Raw genomic sequence first — 18,142 nt, forward strand, 5'->3', positions numbered from 1 at the left:
TTATGGATCTTGGGTAGCAGATAGAATACCCCAAGTCAGGGCTCCAGGGGTGTGTCTGTGCGGATTCACATTTGGTGACAATGTATACCTTCAAATCAGCAGCACTGCGATGGGTACCCCCCCCCCCACTGCTGGTGATGGCTTATCTTAAGTGATCACTCTCCTTTCAGTGTGTATGATAAACCCATTGTTTCATGTTCTCTGTGTGTGTGTGTATATAAATCTCTTCTCTGTTTTTTCCACCAAATGCATCCGATAAAGTGATCTGTAGCTCACGAAAGCTTATGCTCTAATAAATTTGTTAGTCTCTAAGGTGCCACAAGTACTCCTTTTCTTTTTGCGAATACAGACTAACACGGCTGCTACTCTGAAACCTGTCAGTTATAGTTTTGGCCTTCACAACATCCTGTGCCAACAACTTCTACAGGTTGACTATGCGTTGTGTGAAGAAGTACTTCCTTTTGTTTGTTTTAAACCTCTTGCGTATTCATTTAATTGTGTGACCCCTGATTCTTGTGTTATATAAAGGAATAAATACCACTTTCTCCACATATTCACTTTCTCCACACCATTCATGATTTTATAGACCTCTATCATATTCCCCCCCCACAGTCATCTCTTTTCCAAGACGAATAGTCCTGGTCTTTTTAATCTCTCCTCATAGAGAAGCTGTTCCATACCCTTAATAATTTTTGTTGCCCTTTTCTGTACCTTTCCCATTTCTCATATATCTGTTTTGAGATGAGGTGACCAGAGTTGCATGCAGTATTCAAGGTGTGGGCATACTATAGGTTTATATAGAAGCATTATAACATTTACTGATTTATTATCTATCCCTTTCGTAATGATTCCTAACATTCTGTTAGCTTGTTTGACTACTGCTGCACGTTGAGTGGATGTTTTCAGAGAACTATCCACAGTGACTCCAAGATCTTTCTTGAGTGGTAGCAGCTAATTTAGAGCATCAATTTGTATGTATAGTTGTGCATTACTTTGCATTTATTAACAATGAATTTCATCTGCCATTTTGTTGCCCAGTTACCTAGTTTTGTGAGTTTGGTTTGTAACTCTTCGCAGTCAACTTTGGACTTAACTATTTTGGGTAATTTTGTACCATCTGCAAACTTTGCCACCTCATTATTTACCCATTTGTCCAAATCATTTATGAATATGTTGAGCAGCATTGCTTCCAATACAGATCCCTGGGGAACCCCCGTTGTTTACCTCTCTCCATTCTGAAAAGTTTATTTTTACCCTTTTCCTCCGGTCTTTTAACCAGTTACTGATCCATAAGAGGACCCTCCCTCTTATCCCATGACTGCTTAGTTTGCTTAAGAACCTTTGGTGAAGGACCTTGTCAGAGGCTTTCTGAAAGTCCAAGTACACTGTATCCACTGGATCACCCTTGTCCACTTGTTTGTTGATCTCCTCAAAGAATTATAATAGACTTTTGAGGCATAATTTCCCTTTACTATATGTCTGATAAGTCTTGTTCTTTACTATGGTTTCATCCAATTTGCCTGGTAGTGAATTTAGGTTCACTAGCCTGTAATAGCCAGGATTGCCTCTGGGGCCTTTTAAAAAAAATTGGCATCACATTAGCTATCCTCCAGTCATCTGATACAGAAGCTGATTTAAATGATGGGTTACATACCACAGTTAGTAGTTCTGCAATTTCATACTTGAGTTCCTTCACAACTCTTGGGTGAATACCATCTGGTCCTGTTGACTTAGTACTGCTTAATGTATCAGGTTGTTCAAAACCTCCTTTATTGACACCAGTCAGAGGCATAATCTAAAAAGAATGGCTCACGTGTGGGAATCCCCCTCACATCCTCTGCAGTGAAGAACAGTGCAAAGAATTAATTTAGCTTCTCCACAATGGCGTTGTCTTCCTTGAGTGCTCCTTTAGCACCTCAGTTGTCCAGTAGCCCCACTGATTGGCAGGCTTCCTGCTTCTGGAGTACTTAAAAACATTTTTTGCTGTTAGTTTTTGTGTCTTTTGTTAGTTGCTCTTCATACTCTTTTTTTTGGTTTGCCTAATTATACTTTTACACAAGACTTGACAGAGATTGTACTCCTTTCTATTTTATTTTAAATTATATATAGGTTTATTTTTATAAAAGTAAGCCTATTTAAAATTGTCAGCTTACGTTAAGCCATACATTTATTATCTGTTAAAATCATCTAAATTAAATACTAAGCAGGACATGTTTGCTGCCAGAGTTTAAAGAAAATTCCACCTGTTCAGTGGTTTGTTGCTGGCAAAGCACCTGGACCCAGAGTTTGTTGAGGTGATACCCAAGTTTTTGTCAGCAGTAGCCTCTTCTGTAGGTGAATAGAGAATATTTTCTTCATTTCAGTTTATTCAACTAGTCCAATTCAGTGACTAGTTTGTTCAGAGTTAAGAAACCCAACTGGGCATTGAAAAAAGCAGGAAACTTGTTTTCTTCCTCTAATCTTTATATAAAAACTAAGTGTGGGAGGATGAGATCTACCAGTTCTAAAGTCCTGAAGGACATGGTGAACAGAAACAATACTTTGGGTTCACTAACTTCAAATAACATATTCTTTGTGTAATCATTCAGTTTTAAACACAAAACATGTTTTGATAAACATTTTTTCTTACCTATCCAAGCACATTTGAAGTAGTTTTATTTAACAAAATAAAATTAAACGATGTTTTTGTGCATTTTAAAATGAATTTGAATTTCTATCCAAATAGAGCTTGACACAAATCACAAGTAAACAATTAATCATCCTCATCTAACAGTGCACAGTGCCTTCACAGATCTACACTCTCCTTCCCTCTTCCGTACTAGCGTGGAGGTTTAAAAGATGCCTCGAGTGAGAGAGGGTATGAAGGATGGTTGGAGGCTGGTATGTCCTTGGTGTCAGAAGGCTGAAATAGAGTGGGTTGCATGTTTTCTCTAACAGCTAATGATTTAAAATGGATTCCATTGTTTCAGGGTTGAGAAGAGAATCTAACAGCATGGTTCTGTAGAGGCAATGTCGTGAAGGAGAACAAAACTTGCTTTGGCAAGTAACCTCCTGGGGCTTGTCTTCATTGAGAAATCTGATTGCGTTTAAACATGATTGTGAGGAGTTGAGCTAGCTGGGACAATGCTGACCATGTTGAATTCCTGAATCTTGGGTAACCGTAATGGATGAGTGTGGACACGGACAAGCCATAGTCAGTGTCATGTCAGCTCTCTTGACTCCTGCTGTTTAAATAGAAAAAGATTTCCTAGTCCAGATAAACCCTTTGTGTGACTTCCCCAGCAGATCTATTGTTTATCTGTGTCCTTTGACATTTATTTGCCCAGCCTGTGAAATTTACTGGTATTGTTTAACACCTTTATTTTCAGGAGGCAGTAGATCTAGATGAAGGTGCTATTTCAATTGCAGCTTTTGGATGATGGCTCTACATTTTCCAGACAGAAGACAATTTTGGGGCTATTTATTGTGGCGTTAGAAGGTGCAGGATGAGTGGTAGGCTTGGAACACCCCAGGCAGACAGCTTTCCTGGATGAGTAACGGAGGCATTCAAATAATGCACGTCCTGGTGAGGTGGGAAATTTCAGTTTTTTGCCTCTATTTCCAGATACTGTTGTAGCTTTCATATTGCTTGTGTCCTCATAAGGGAGCTCTGCTAAAAAAAAAAAGAGCCACAAATTCATATGAACTCTGCTTTTCTGTCAGGGTGCACTTCAAGATAACTTTAAAAAGCCTACTAGTTCTTATGTGACGGATTTCAGCACTTCAGAAATGCTGTTATCTCCCTGTTATCTACCTGGCATCAGTAAATATGAGCATGTAACCTAGTGGAGGCCGCAGAGTCTGTTCAGTAGAATGGAAGATGCCAGTTGCTGTGGAAATCTTGTAAGTGCAAATAATCTTTTTCTCTAGATCCAATTTATTATTCTACAGATGACGTTAATCTCTGTAATAAGATATGGGAAAGGGGAGAAAGTGGATTTACGCTATAGCCCTGTCTGAGGCACAGATGAGAAAGAGGAAGCTCCTTTCTAATGGTTTAGAAATGAAACATAAATTTCTATGCTGCTCTTGATAGCAGAATGATGCATTCCTGAGTCTTGTGCAATCGTAATGTTTTTGGCTAACATCAGCTGTAGTATCAGTGTTAATATCTAGGACATGCTCTTTTGGGGAGATTAGATCCTGTTCTTGCAGGGGTTATTGTGGTATGTGATTTAATAACTCTCTTCTGTTTCTGTTACCAGAGTCTCATGTACTCTGTGGCACAATGGGACCAAATTCTGTGGCAGCAGCCCCTAAATTCCACAGTAATATTAATTTATTCTGTTGCCATGAAGTAGCTTTGTTGGCAGTCCTGCTGCTCCCACACAAATACCCACAGCTATGGCTCATCGTTGAAAATACTCATTTTTGTAAACTTGGGTCATTGTTCAACTGTGATTATTTCTGTGAGTGTGTGTTTTTTCTCTAGGCTCCCAAGCACCATTTCCCAAATTTTGGCTCCATAATGTTGTCCAGGTGACCCAGATGAGAACCTCCTTCTTCCCATGAGTACTAAGGAAGAGAGGAAACTTAGAGCTGGCTTCAGTAGCTTAACTCCCGACTGCTACGCTGTTCTCCAGCCTGCCTAGCTCACCAGCCTATACATCTGTCTCCCTTGCTCCGTTTCTGCAAGCTGGACTCCAGCTCTTGTTCCCCTGATCCCCTGCTGCCTGGCTCCATACACCAGTGCGGGGAGCATGCACTGTAATCTTGTTAACTCCTTCCTGTGTGGAGCTCTTCAGAGCCAGAAACAGTTACAGGCAGGTCCGGGCAGTGGGATGGAAAACAAAATGTTGGGTGCCTAATTGTAGAAAAATAGTGAATTCTGTGGCAGAAATGCTGCATTTCATGGCATCTTGGACAAATGCCATATTATGCAGCCATAGAACCTCTGGGTCCATATGAGATGCACTGGGCAGTTCACGCTGCTCAGAGCTATTATTTCAGGCCCTCTGCAGATGCAGGCAGGCAACACTACATTCAGTTCACATTTGTGAGTCCCCTCCTCCTTCTCCCTCATAAACCTAAGGACTAGAAACATTTTTTTTAAATTGGAAGGGTAGATTCCGGAGCACAATTCTGCACCAAGTGGTTTAATTCATCGGCCGTAGAATACATGGGGCCTGGCCTGTTACAAGCCTATTGTGAAATCCTGTCTCATCTCTCAAGCCATTCTAACCCTCCTGTGTGTTTCCTCTCCGACTTCTAACGATCCTCGCCTCTTCAGGGCCTCCTGGCTATGTCTGCTACTTCTCTCAAACTGCTGCGAACCCGAGAAACCAAAGAGCGAACTTCCACAATGTTTTATTTTTAAATAGTATCCTTCATGAAGTTTTGCACAAGCCTTTTCACAGTGCATCTGCCTTAAGCTAAAGAGAAGAGGGAAACTTGAGAAGATGCGTCTGAGGGAAAGAGGGGGAGTATAGGGTAGCGGAAGCAACAGTAACCCACATCTTTAGTCAGGAGTCCAAGCCTGAAGGAGTGGAGTCAGCAGGCGGAGTAGGTGGTTAGGAGGTCAGAGGCAGGGTGGAGCAAGTTCACAGAGAGTCCTGAAAATCAGAAGAGCAGCATCCACTCCCTGACAACGCAGATGCACTACTTCACTCAGCTGGAGCATGGTAACTATTTTGATAAACTTTTAGCCTATTGCTACTAAATGAGTTTCGTCACCAAACCTTAGTTCAGTGTCTGGAATGGGATCTTTGGCGCTCTCAGATGCTCAGTCACTCTATAACACCAAACTAGTTTAGGATTTGAATTGCCATTTTTATTGTCCATGAATGACTCAAGCCTAAATCTTGCACAAGTGAGTGTCATGTAGTGGGCATATTATAGGCTTTGGGGTTGTCACTTAAGATGGTGACCTACAACGTGAACTTTATTTTCTAAATCACATCCTATATGTAGAGAAAAATATATCACGGCACCTGAGTTTTCAGAGTGCCACTCTGAGTGAAGGGGAGGGAGACCACTTTTACTGGTACTTCTGCACTGAACTCTAGGGATAGATGGGATAATAAATTTCAACACATGTCCTAGTCTAGGTCTGACTTGCAGAAATGAATAATTTATAGACAACGTATGCTCCCCAGAATGTGATGTACTGAACTGAGCATGGATCTGGGAGCAAGAATCTAGCTCTGCTACAGACTTCCTGTGTGGCCATGGTCCCGTCATTTACTTTTTTTTTGGCTATTCCCACCTATAAGATGGTGATGCATCCTACCTCCCTGACATGTTGAAAAAAGGAGTTAAGGCCCTGTCCATGTTACAGCTAGTGAGTTTGTAACCAGTGATAGTGGCATGGTCTGCTCTAAGTGTGGTTTGTGGTCATACGCCAACCACATGGTTAAAACTCATTTAGGAACCAAGGCAGCAATGGAGTTTCACCCCTGCAAGAGGCCTATATAAGTACACTGCTGTCTTCCTGCATCCAACTGATTCAGAACCCTTTTTAGCAATGTGGATGGGACTCCCCAGCCATATTTGTGCATCTTCTTTGCCCAGTCTTCCTGGACAAACCAGAGCATTGTCTCACATGCATGCACAAGCACCAGAAGCATGTTCTTCTGGTGCTTTCCTGTTGTGCAGGGTGGGATAGCAGTCCAGATTTTTCCGAGAATGCACTGATATTCAGTTGCCTAATTGCACTTGTAGGTATTATTGTACAAACATGGTGATGAGGGCAGGGAAGCTGCTGTGTAGACAAGCTGAACTGCATCTCTTGTAACCAATTATGGTGACCGTGCTGCTGATGAGTTATAATATTATGTATAAAAGTTGTATGGACAAAGTCTTAGAGTTTTAAGTATTATCTCCTCATCTTATTCACCTGAACTTTCCATTGGTTTAGACCAGGGGTGGCCAACCTGTGGCTCCGGAATCACATGCGGCTCTTCAGAAGTTAATATGCAGCTCCTTGTATAGGCACCGAGTCCGGGGCTGGAGCTACAGGAACCAACTTTCCAATGTGCCAGGGGGTGCTCACTCCTCAACGTCTGGCTCTGCCACAGGCCCTGCTCCCACTCCACCCCTCCCCGCCCCCTCCCCTGAGCTTGCTGTGCCCTTGCTACTCCCGCCTCCCCCCCAGAGCCTCCTGCACATGACAAAACATCTGATCGGCAGGTGTGGGGAGGGAGGGGGAGGTGCTGGGAGCAGGGCAGCTGATGTTGGGCTGCTGAGTATTACTGTGGCTCTTTGGCAATGCACATTGGTAAATTCTGGCTCCTTCTCAGGCTCAGGTTGGCCACCCCTGGGTTAGACAATGTTCACATTTGTGCTGAGGCTGAGTCCAAGTAGCTCATCATAGTCGGTCAATAAGTGGATATTAGCTGGCATGGGAACTAATTTTGGCTGATGAATTTTAGTACCCCACACAGTTCAGTGCCTCTGCATAATGCTTAAGTGTGGGCTGATTCAGTGCATGTAGCTGTAGGTCTGCATTATTCCTCTTCTTCAAATGGCTGTTAATTAACTTTAAGCTTAAATATGCTATCTTCTAGCAGGGTTTCCTCTTTTCCCTCTAAAACCCCACAGTGTTGTCATGCAACATGCCTTTCTGTGTTTCCCCTCCACTGCATTCCCTTCACTTAAAGCTTCCCCTACTTTTAAATTACACTAGGATAATTTCAAAACCTGTGAATAACCTAAGATGTACACTTTTTCATACTTGCAAGCTTTTTGGAAAGTTCACAATGTAACAGTTCAAATTTCTCCTTAACACTAAAATATAATCCTAAATGGATTATAGGAAGAAGTTACCCAGGTCACAAGTTTCTTTGTGCAGCAAGGAATGTGTTGTAAAAATTTCAGTTTAGGATTTCCTCCTTATATTTAATTTGTGAAGAGGGTTTGTGCTAGTGGTAAATAAATTGAGATCTCTCTCAATCAGGCTCTCACCTAGAATATCATGACTTGGACGGCTGGGATTTCACCTACTGGGTTCTGTCTCCTGAAAGTCTGTCTTTACCATAACCATATTTTACTAAATTTACGTACTTCTCAAGTTTCTCCCTTCTGGTGATATACATGGAATCTCTTCTCCCCCTGCTACCTTGTGTTCTGCATTATTGAGCTGTTGTATTTAATCCACATGCTTCAGGGTATGGTAAAGTTTGTTGTTATATTTGTCTATCAAGACCATTACCAAGAGTTCTGTACTCCTAAATCAGTTCTGAAGGCAATGCTAAAGCACAGTGGTCTTTAAGGCAAGTTAGAGCTGAATTTACAGGGGATGTGGTAGTGACTTTAAAAATGCCTCTATCACTGTGTGACTGACTAACGCAGAATTCTTTTTGACATGGCTTATGATCATTATCTTTTTCTCCTGGTACAGAACTTTTACTCTCTCAGCAACTTAACCAACAGCTGCCTGTGGTTTTTTTCCTTTTCTTTAAAACAACAACAACAACAACAACAACAAAAAAGTACTTGGCTGTTACCCTTAGTAAGACATTTAATCTCTTAAATCCTTAAAATATTTTGCAAAACATAAATAGCTAAAGTCACTTTTGACCTGTCTAGAATCAATGTTTGTACTGACATAACTCCCATTTGAGATCACTTTATTGGTGTTTGCTGTTCTTGCCCATTGTACGGCTTGATGTAGTGACTCGATACCAGATACTATAGTAGTAACTAAAGTGCTGTGAGATTGAGAGTTGGTAACTTTATTATGTAATATGTCTGATATTGGAAGCCACTGGTAAAACAGAGATTAAAAATTGTGTAACAAACTTTATATACCTAACCTTTTTACAAGTGGTAAAATATTAAAGAGCTTAGAGACTCCTGGGAGCATGAGAAAATATCAAGGTGGCTTTTAAATGGTCATTTTGTTTAAGTAAATGGAATTGGAAAGGGACTTGGATACTACTGCGTCGTGTGCGATATAAAAAAAGCCCTAGGCATATGTTATATGTGACCAGCATAATCAGTGTGATGCATGTGACTGACCTTTAAGCATTAGTATAGCCTGGGAGAATTGATGGGAAAAACCCCAGGAGTCATTTTCATTTGAAATGGAATCTGAGAAATGGGGGTTATTGCTGATTCGGATTCTCTTGGATAGGTGAATGTTCCAAAGAACATCTCAGGTAGGTGGTATAATTGAGTATTAGGAAATATTTCTTTATGCTAAATGAGGGTAAAGCAGCAGGGAATAATATGTCCTCAACATAACACTCAGATATAGCTATTGGCAGAAAACAGCAAAGCACAGAAAAGGCACTCGTGACGGCTGAACTTTTAAGCCTAGTCTGTACTTATTACCAGCATAGCTAGACCTGCAAAATCCTCTTAGTATAGACAGAATTTATACTGGTAAAAGAGTGCTTTAGCCGGTGTATCTTATACTAGTTCTGTGAGTGAAATAAACTATACCAGCAAAAGCACTTTTATATAGCTGTAACTGTGTCTACATAAGGGCTTATGCTAGTACAGAAAAGCTGGAAAAAATAATTAAAACTATCGACCCCTGACATTGCTATACCAGAAAAATATCTAGAGTAGCCCGGCCTTAGTGTTGTGATTATAGAAAAGTGCAGCTATGCTCCAGTTGGCAGAATGGCACTCAGTTGTGGTGGGTGTGCATGGTTTTTTTTTTTTGGAAAGGGTGATCATAGGTTCCACAATAAACAATAGAATGTTTGAGGTCTACCTGAGGGCTTCATTGTCGTCTTGCCAGGAGCCAGAGGCACCAGCCCTCACTTGCATAGAACAGAGCATATTGTCTCTGCTCATCCTTTCTGTAGTGAGATGGTGTCCCTGGAGGGTGGGCCCCAGTGTGCAGGGCTCCGTTTTGATCTGGACCTTCATCTACTCAGGTCATCCCTGACTATTACAGCTGAGAATGAATATAGGCTGTTTAGACCTCTTTCTTGCCATACCTACCACTAACTTAATCATAACTTAAATGGGAGGCTTAGGGATACTCCAGGTTTATGGCGCCAGAGTGGGTCTCATTGAATGGTGATTTGCGTTTAGTTGGCTGAGTCCTGGTTATTGGTTCTGAATATTGGATTCTCTTTTGCATGGTAACTGACATGCCCTCTAGCTCATGGATGTATTATCACAATGTTCTGTTGAGCACGTAGTTGGGTTGACGTCAAGAATTAAAGGTCAGGGAGTCTTTTGGAAGGATTAGAGGCATAGAGGTTTAAACCATCCAAATCTTTTGGAAGTAAAGTGAAATAGTGTAGAAATATGGACAGATATTTAGTAACCATGTGTTGAAAGTGTCTCATTAGCTGATAACAAATTGTTCTACTACATTTTATCACTTCTTTGGTGCTGCTTCTGTTTCCTTTCATGCTTATATTAACTGGGAAAGTGGAGGCTTTTTGAAAACATCCCTGTGTATAACTAAATTTTGATCTAATACAGGGAACAATGAAAACCCTCCTGTTAAGAGTGTAGGAATTGGACCGGTCTGGTCTATACTACAGATCTATATCAGCATAACTATGTTGCTCAGGGGTGTGAAAAATCCACATCCCTGAGCAAGGTAGATATATTGACCTAATCCCCCATGTAGACAGTGCTATGTCAGCAGGAGAGATTCTCTCCCACTGACGTAGCTACCACCTGTTGGGGAGGTGGATTAAGTATGCTGACAGGAGAGCGCTCTACCATCGGCTTTGATGGTAGCACTACAGCGGCACAGCTGCATCGGTGCATCTGTGCTGATGCAGCATTTTAAGCGTAGACTTGCTGGGAGAGAGGGTTGTTCCCTAGTCATCGACCAACAACACTAAGTAATAAATGGAGGAATTCTATTAGAAAAGTAATTGAACAATAGAGCAAGTATTTAAACATCAAACTGTTTAAAAATCTGAAAGGAACAACTTAATATTGAGATAACAGACAGTAGGGGTGAATTCCTTGTGAGTTTTACCTGCTAGCCATGAAGTTGTTATGATGTTCTCAGAAGGTTCTGCTCACACTAGGAGAATTGGATTAAAAATGTAAACAAAGCTGAAAGTTCAGAGACAGGTGGCGATTTTAGCTGATAGACTTTGAAAAGGAAAGAGGGGTCCTATAGCTAGATGACCTTATGCTGTGATCTGGTCAGATCTGACAAGTGAAGCAGGATTGTGTAGGTCCTGGATAGCAGGTCTCTAAGGAATACATATGCACTATTGGTGATTTAGTAGGTTAGACTTTCCTTCGGAGTTGGTAGTGAGTTAGTCTAGCAAGGTGTTAAAGGGCACTAGGTTGATATAGATGCCATCTTTTCCATGACTCTTAAATGTAGGGTCCTGATCACTTTGTATGAATTAAAAGTCATATGATGCTTTTTATAATCTAAGGGTGTTAACCCTAGTGGCCTGGCTAACCTCCACTTTAGATTATATTTTGCCTCTCTGAATAGCTCTTACAGTTTTAATTGGATACAATGGTCTTTAAAACCTAAACTGTTGAGTAGTGTTGTGTGTGCTGTTAATGGCTGTCTTCTCTCATGCTCCTTGCATTTGCGCACAGGTATTTAAAACGACCCATCTCAGCTGATCAATTAGTCTCAATGGATCTCCAGTCCAGAAAGAAAATGTGAAGTTGCTCCTGTAAGGTAGATACTAACTAGACTTGCACAGAAGTGGCTACATCAGTTTTACTTAACACCTTTTGTTAGTTTGGTGTAAGCTTGTGTGTGGACAGAATAAGTATCTTATTTTGGTTTTGTGTAATATGTAAATCAAAATAGGATGCTTTTATTCTGAAGTAAGGTTTGTACCAAAATAACAAAAATAATACTTTCATAGGTTGTAAGGCCAGAAAGAACCATTATGATGATCTAGTCTGACCTTCTGCATAATATTATCCATAGAATTTCATCAATGATTTCTGCATCCATCTAATGTCTTCTGGTTGAGCTAGAGCATATATTTTTGTAAGAGATGTTCAGTCTTGATTTAAAAGACTTCAAGTGGTGGACAATCCATCACTTCCCCTCAGTAAGTTGTTCCAATGATTAATGACTCTTTATTAAAAAAAAAAAAAGTTAAAGTGCCTTATTTCTAGTATGAATTTGTCTATCTTCAGCTTCCAGCCACTGGATTTTGTTGTGCCCTTGTCTGGTTAGTTTAGAGAATCCTTTTTACCATCAGAAATCTTTTCCTTAGGAATGTTCTTATAGACTGAGATCAAGTCACCTCTTAACCATCTCTTCATTAAGAAAAGTAGATTGAATTTCCTTAGTCTCAGGTTATTTCTGCGCAAGTTTGTGTGTAGACCAGCCTCAAGAGATAAACATGATCATTTTACATTACGTTTATAGAGTACTCTTTATCCTAAAGGACTTCATGTACTTTACAAATCATACAAATGCAGCCCAAAGAAAAACTATGATTTCTATGAGTCTGCTTATGTTCGGATACAATTGATGTCTAATTTGATATCTTCCAATCATGTGGATTAAAACAGGCATCTCTTGTTTTAAAACTAAGTTTTATGGCCTGTAGTGTCACCTTTACAAAATACTTACAGAAAATGGTTATGTAAAATAGCTTGTTTGCCAGCAATGCTGAATGATACATCATGTCTTTTGAGTGGCCCATTTTGTCATAGGATTCTATATTCTTATCTGAGTCCAGGTGAATGCTGAGGACCACAGGAGAGCAGACCGCTATATTTAAGCCTTTTAAGTTTCTGTAACCTGAGAGTGTCTATCTGCCACCCTTCTGCTCTATAAGGAAAGCTGGCTCTCAGGAGTTTGTCGCTGTGCATTGCTGTTTTTAGCTATAATGGCAAAGGATGTTGAACTGCACTAACCCACTGGTGACTGTAGCAGGTGGTCATGCACACCTGGATGTCTAATTTTGATTCCTTCCTCATTTCCAAAAATCCTTACTGCTTTTTCCATACCCTCAGTTTCTCTCCCCTCCCCTCCCTGCTGTTCCTTGGTTAAGTTTGAAGGTTTTTCTTCCTTTTTATTCAGGGTTCCTTTATCCACAGCAATATCTTGACTTTCCAATAGCTCCCTCATTAATTCATTCTCCAGTTCCATGCTCGCTCCTGGCGTCTTCCTTATATCCATCCAGTCCCTTCTTCCTGTAAATCCCTTCCCTGTTGTAGCATTTTGTCTTTTCTTGACACCCTTATGTTCTATAGTTCCTCCGTTGTCCATAATTCCTCGACTTTCTAAAATATATCACTGATTAGCCACTTCATAAACACCTGTAAAAAATAAAGCTGCCCTTGACACTGATAGGAAAAGCCAAACAGCAAAGTGCTTCAGAAAGTTGCCCCTTCATTGCCCTCACGTTAGCCTGGACAGATTTCTGTATAGGTTTCTGGCTGTATCCCAGACATTGCTGTCTGTGTAATCAACCACTACCTTCTCTCTCAGATTTCTCTATCTTGGTTTGTCTTGCAGCACTGACCTTTCCATCCTCTGGGAACCACTCCTGTGCCTAGGCAGTTATCTCTGGCTCCCTGAGTCATGGTTCCACTCACCATTTACACCCAGATATCTCCTTTATGGATGCTCTCATGATTCAGTTCTTGATTTATGCCATTTGTTTACTCCCTCTCTGCCTTTAACCTCAACTAATGCTTCGTTGCTGGTATTCAATGGTGTATATATGGGCACCTCTGATAACTCATCCCTTTCTACCCTCTGTACCTGTTTTGGCAAAGCAAACTTTTGACTTCATTCCAAATTCCTTCAGCTTAATTTCTCTGAAGCACTTCTTCTGGGCAAGAGGCATATCCTCAAGCATAGATGCTCCTCAGCTTGGTATCTATCTCAACCTTGAATTCTTCTCCTCCTTTCCTCCACAGCTGTTATGCATTAGCAAACCTGCTTATTTTATCACCCCATAATGTGACCCATATACAATATTACCTCTGGAGCTCCTCTGTTGAAATATTCATCTGTGGCTTCATTCTTTCCCTGTTACAATTGCAGCTCCTTTTCCTGTTGTGTCCCCAAGCCATGCTCTCCAAACTTAAGTGTATGCAGAATGCTGCTACTTGCTTTGTCACACAAAGAAACAAAATCATAGAATCATAGAAGTGTAGGACTGGAAGAGACCTTGAGAGGTCATCTAGTCCAGTCCCCTGCACTCAAGGCAGGGCTAAGTATTATCTAGACCATCCCTGACAGGTGTTTGGAGACTATTAAGAGAAGGTTAGACAATAAGGGAGATTCCACACCCTCCCTAGACAATTTGTTTTAGTGCTTAACTACCCTGACAGGAAGTTTTTCCCTAATGTCCAACCTAAATCGCCCATGCTGCAATTTAAGCCCTTTGCTTCTTTTCCTATCCTCAGAGATTGAGAGCAATTGTTCATCCTCCTCCTTGTAACAACCTTTTACATACTTGAAAACTGTTATCATGTCCCCCTCTGTCATCTCTTCTCCGTACTTGACTTAAACCCAATTTTTTCAATCTTTGTTCAGAGGTCATGTTTTCTAGACCTTTAATCATTTTTGTTGTTCTCAGTGTTGTTACTCCCTGTTCACTTGGGGATCTAATTCATGATTATTCCCCTTGTACTTAAACTCTCCATGGACATGCCTGAGCCAGCCTCAGAGGTGGTCTGTCTTTCTCTCTCCTCAACTAGCAGGGACCTTGCTCCTCACCGTTTGGCCACTTTGATGTGGGAGCTTCTTCCAGTCAGCAGCAGCTGCAGAGGGCCAGCCTCTCTGTATCTCACCATCTCATTCAAATCACCAGTGAACAAGTATTTTTTTCTGCCTTGCCTATACCTCTTATCTCTCTTTCCTCTGCTATTATTTAACTCCATAAAGCATTTTGGGGTTCTGTTTATTAGACATACCATACACAATATAACTGTACTGTACCTCGGATAGACTCTTAACAAAGTAAGTTGGCCACCATACATTTCAAACTTGCAGGTACAGGCTTGGATCCTGGGCCTGTAGCCAGTAGGGTCTGGAAGGCAAAGCTGTGATGACATATTCAATATCCAGGTGGAGTGGAAAGGGGGCAGCTGCATTGCCTCACATTCCAATCTGCTGATCCATGAAACAGTATTGGCATAGGCTTTGGAAGCTGCTGCTTGCTCTCAGGGCTGTAGGGATGGTCTGAGGTGATGGCAGGAAAGGGTGAGTCTTTGTAGAATGTTGCCTTATGATTATGGCCTGTCCTGAACAAACTGGACATGTGGGGCCCTGGCAGTACTTTGCATTGTCAGTGTATGTAATTGTACAGACATCTCAGTCAGTTCTTCAGCACACTTTCTTTGGAGCTACAGGACTTAATTATCCCAAAGTGTTTTAATTTTTAACGCAATTCTGAGTGAATTTACATTTCATCACTAGCTGGGAGTTTGATGAGCAGAGGTGTTGGGGAACTGGGAGGTTAGGCTTTGAAAACGTTTGGACCTTCTTACCTTCTGTGCATTCTAAAGAATTTCACAGGATTTGGGAAAGATTCTATCCAAGCTTTTATTTAGGAATTTCTAGGGTTTAATTTGTAGTAAAATAAGTTAATGGTGGAGTTAAGAGTTATGAAGGGCCAAGATTGTATTGCAAGTTAACTCCTGAAAGAAAATCCTAGTGATGATGACTTTTCTTTGTGGGAGAGAACATAGCACATAAGTGTGATGTTTACTCTGATTCTCTGAGAACATGAATACAACAAAGGTGGGTCACTTTATTTTTTTCTTTTATTACAAACTTGTGTTTGATTCCAGGTGGAGACAAGAGAAGCTTTGCAAGAACCAGAAACAACTCAGAATCAACCAGAGCTCCCCAGAATTTTGATAGGAAGAGGCAACTCTCCGAATCACAGGCTGAAACAATGAACAATTCAGACTGCAGAATAAACCCTAGAAAACTGGGAACACCCAGAGGTATTAAAACAAAGTGGGCACACACTTCAGAAACAAGTTGCTTTGAAATGTATGCTCGGGCACTGTTAAAGGACTGGCTGGGGTGAAGTGGAGCTGTAAAAGACTGTTGATTATTTGTAAGATATGGTCTCTCAAGTCTTGTGGTATTTTGTTGTAATGTGTCAGTATTCTAGGCAAGCTGCTCTCAAAGATTCAATCTTGAGTACAAAGCATCCCTGTAACTGCTGCTAAAATATACATGCAGACTTGGGTTAGAAAGGTAACAGTTTGCGGATTTGTATTTGCAGGAGAGTCCCATGCTGCTGTCTCAACATCATGCGATAGAAAGAATTGGAATAAGCCCACCAGAGGGAGGAAGAAGAATGTATTTGAAGCCTACATGTCAAAGGAAGATGTTGCAGCAGGATTGAAAAGGGGAGAGCTTATCCAGGTGCCCCGAATATAAAATGATGTTGTTCTTGCGATATAGATAAGCCAGTGAAAATAACAGATGTTCAGATAATATATTGGCGGTTTTCAGTACAATGAATTTATATATTATTTGGAGATGTTACGGGGGGGGGGTCTCTTCTAGTTTCTCAGAGGCATTTTTCCCCCTTCTGTGTCTCAGCTGTTCCCATGTGTGCGTGTGCTCAAGAGAACTGGAAAGTGAAGCTGGAGGTGACACACTGTGTGCTGAGGACCAGGTTGCATCCCTGCCTCACTGCAAAGAATTCTAAGCCAAAACTGAACTAGTTAAACTGAAAGAGCAGAGGGTGATGCAGCATCTTTGATTCTCCTTCATGATGTTGCCTTCACAGATGTTCACACTAAGGCAGTGGTCCTCAAACTTTTGAGGGTCGTGCCCCCTCCATGCCCCTATGTGTGCCCCCTGCCCCCTCCGGGACCAGGAGCAGGGCTGGGGGGTGGGTGCATGGACAGAGGTAAGGGGGCTGAGCCTGGGGCCACAGCTGGGGATGGGTTTAGGATTGGGAATGAGGCCAGGAGCGGAACTGCAGCTGGGGGGGCTGGCTACCAGTGTGGTTCTGCTCCCGCCCCAGCCTCGGCAGTTGAGCTCCTGGCCAGATACAGAGCCGTGATGAGGACGGGACCAGGAGCAGAGCTCAGGGCAGGGCTGGGTGGCGCTCCCCCCCAGCCCCCTGTGAGTCCTGGCACCCCCCGAATGTTCCTCTTTGCCCCCCTATGAAGATGCACCCCACAGTTTGGGGACTTCTGCTCCAAGGGTTGTGTGCCTGCCCATGTGATCACAAGCTCTTTAAACAATACTTGATAGAGCCTTACGTTCTACCCATCAAAGGTATAAAATGCAGAGGAATAAGAAACACACACTGAAAGTCACAGATGTGTGGTCATGCATCCGAAAGACTGGGGTGTATGCATTGAGAGCTGGTTGGAAGTTTTCCAGCAAAACAGTTTTGTTGGAAAATGCTGATTTGTTGAATGTGAAATGCTTCACGAAAATGTCTCGAGTTTGACGAACTTTGGTTGAATCATAGGCAGCATTTTGTCAGAAACCTGCTTGGCTTCCTGGCAGGCTGCTGGGGAGCCTGGGATTCCGAGGTCTGTGGTTCTGGGGCAGCGCCACTATATGGACGGGCAGCTTGCAGGCAACATGCAGGGCCAACTGACCCGGGAGTCTCGGTTCCCTGAGCTGCAGACTTGGGAGCTCTGGCAGCTGTTGAGTGTAATTGACATGATTCTTGATCCTTCAGTTTCACCACTGAAATTTATTGTGTCAGTTTTAGTCACTAGCTGCCAGAATTGTGTCAGTGTTTCCAACATGATTTTTTTGTGGAGTTTGGGTTCATGAGAAATTTTAAAAAATTTGGTTTCAATTTGAATCCAACCAAAACCAAATTTTGAAATATTGAAATTTCCTGCAAATCCCAAGTTTTGGCCAACCTAATACGCACTCCAATTCTGCTTCAAAAACTGAATTGGCACATATACCAGATTTTGCACCCATGAATCAAAGGTCTGACTTTTCATCAGAATTTTGGACAGCTGTAGTGCAGCAAGCAAATTGGAGACTGAGGGCATAATAGTCATTTGGCAGCAGATAAACCAGCCTGTTTCCCACTAAAACCTCACTGGTGTAGCCACACCATGATATTTATGACCTGTACATTGACTCCAACTGTATTTAAGAAAGAGCCATTGAAATCCCAGCATTAAGGTAGCTATATAAACTCCATATAAGCATAGTGCTGTAAGGACACCATGTCTTGAAAGGTCAGAATTTGGCTGCTTGGATGAACTGTCCCAACCTAAGGAAGAGCTG

The 18,142-nt window shown here is 41.7% G+C and overlaps 1 protein-coding gene across 10 annotated transcripts in view; it reads left to right on the forward strand.

Annotated features, from left to right (window-relative positions):
• Positions 1 to 18,142, forward strand: part of DIS3L2 (DIS3 like 3'-5' exoribonuclease 2) — a 284,495-nt gene that overhangs the window by 14,767 nt on the left and 251,586 nt on the right. For 8 of the 10 annotated variants that reach the window (XR_006274028.1, XM_043491795.1, XM_043491797.1 and 5 more), the window contains 2 exons: positions 15,703 to 15,861; positions 16,149 to 16,291. Coding sequence is in view for 9 of the 10 variants with exons in the window: in XM_043491795.1 (XP_043347730.1) it covers positions 15,703 to 15,861; positions 16,149 to 16,291 (302 nt within the window). In the remaining variant the exon portion in view is untranslated. Of the gene's footprint in view, positions 1 to 5,313; positions 5,661 to 15,702; positions 15,862 to 16,148; positions 16,292 to 18,142 lie in introns of those variants that run through there. The other 2 variants (XM_043491800.1, XM_043491801.1) reach the window with 2 other exon arrangements.

This window comes from Dermochelys coriacea, chromosome 9 (assembly GCF_009764565.3).
Source record: "Dermochelys coriacea isolate rDerCor1 chromosome 9, rDerCor1.pri.v4, whole genome shotgun sequence".
NCBI classification, from domain to species: Eukaryota; Metazoa; Chordata; order Testudines; family Dermochelyidae; genus Dermochelys; species Dermochelys coriacea.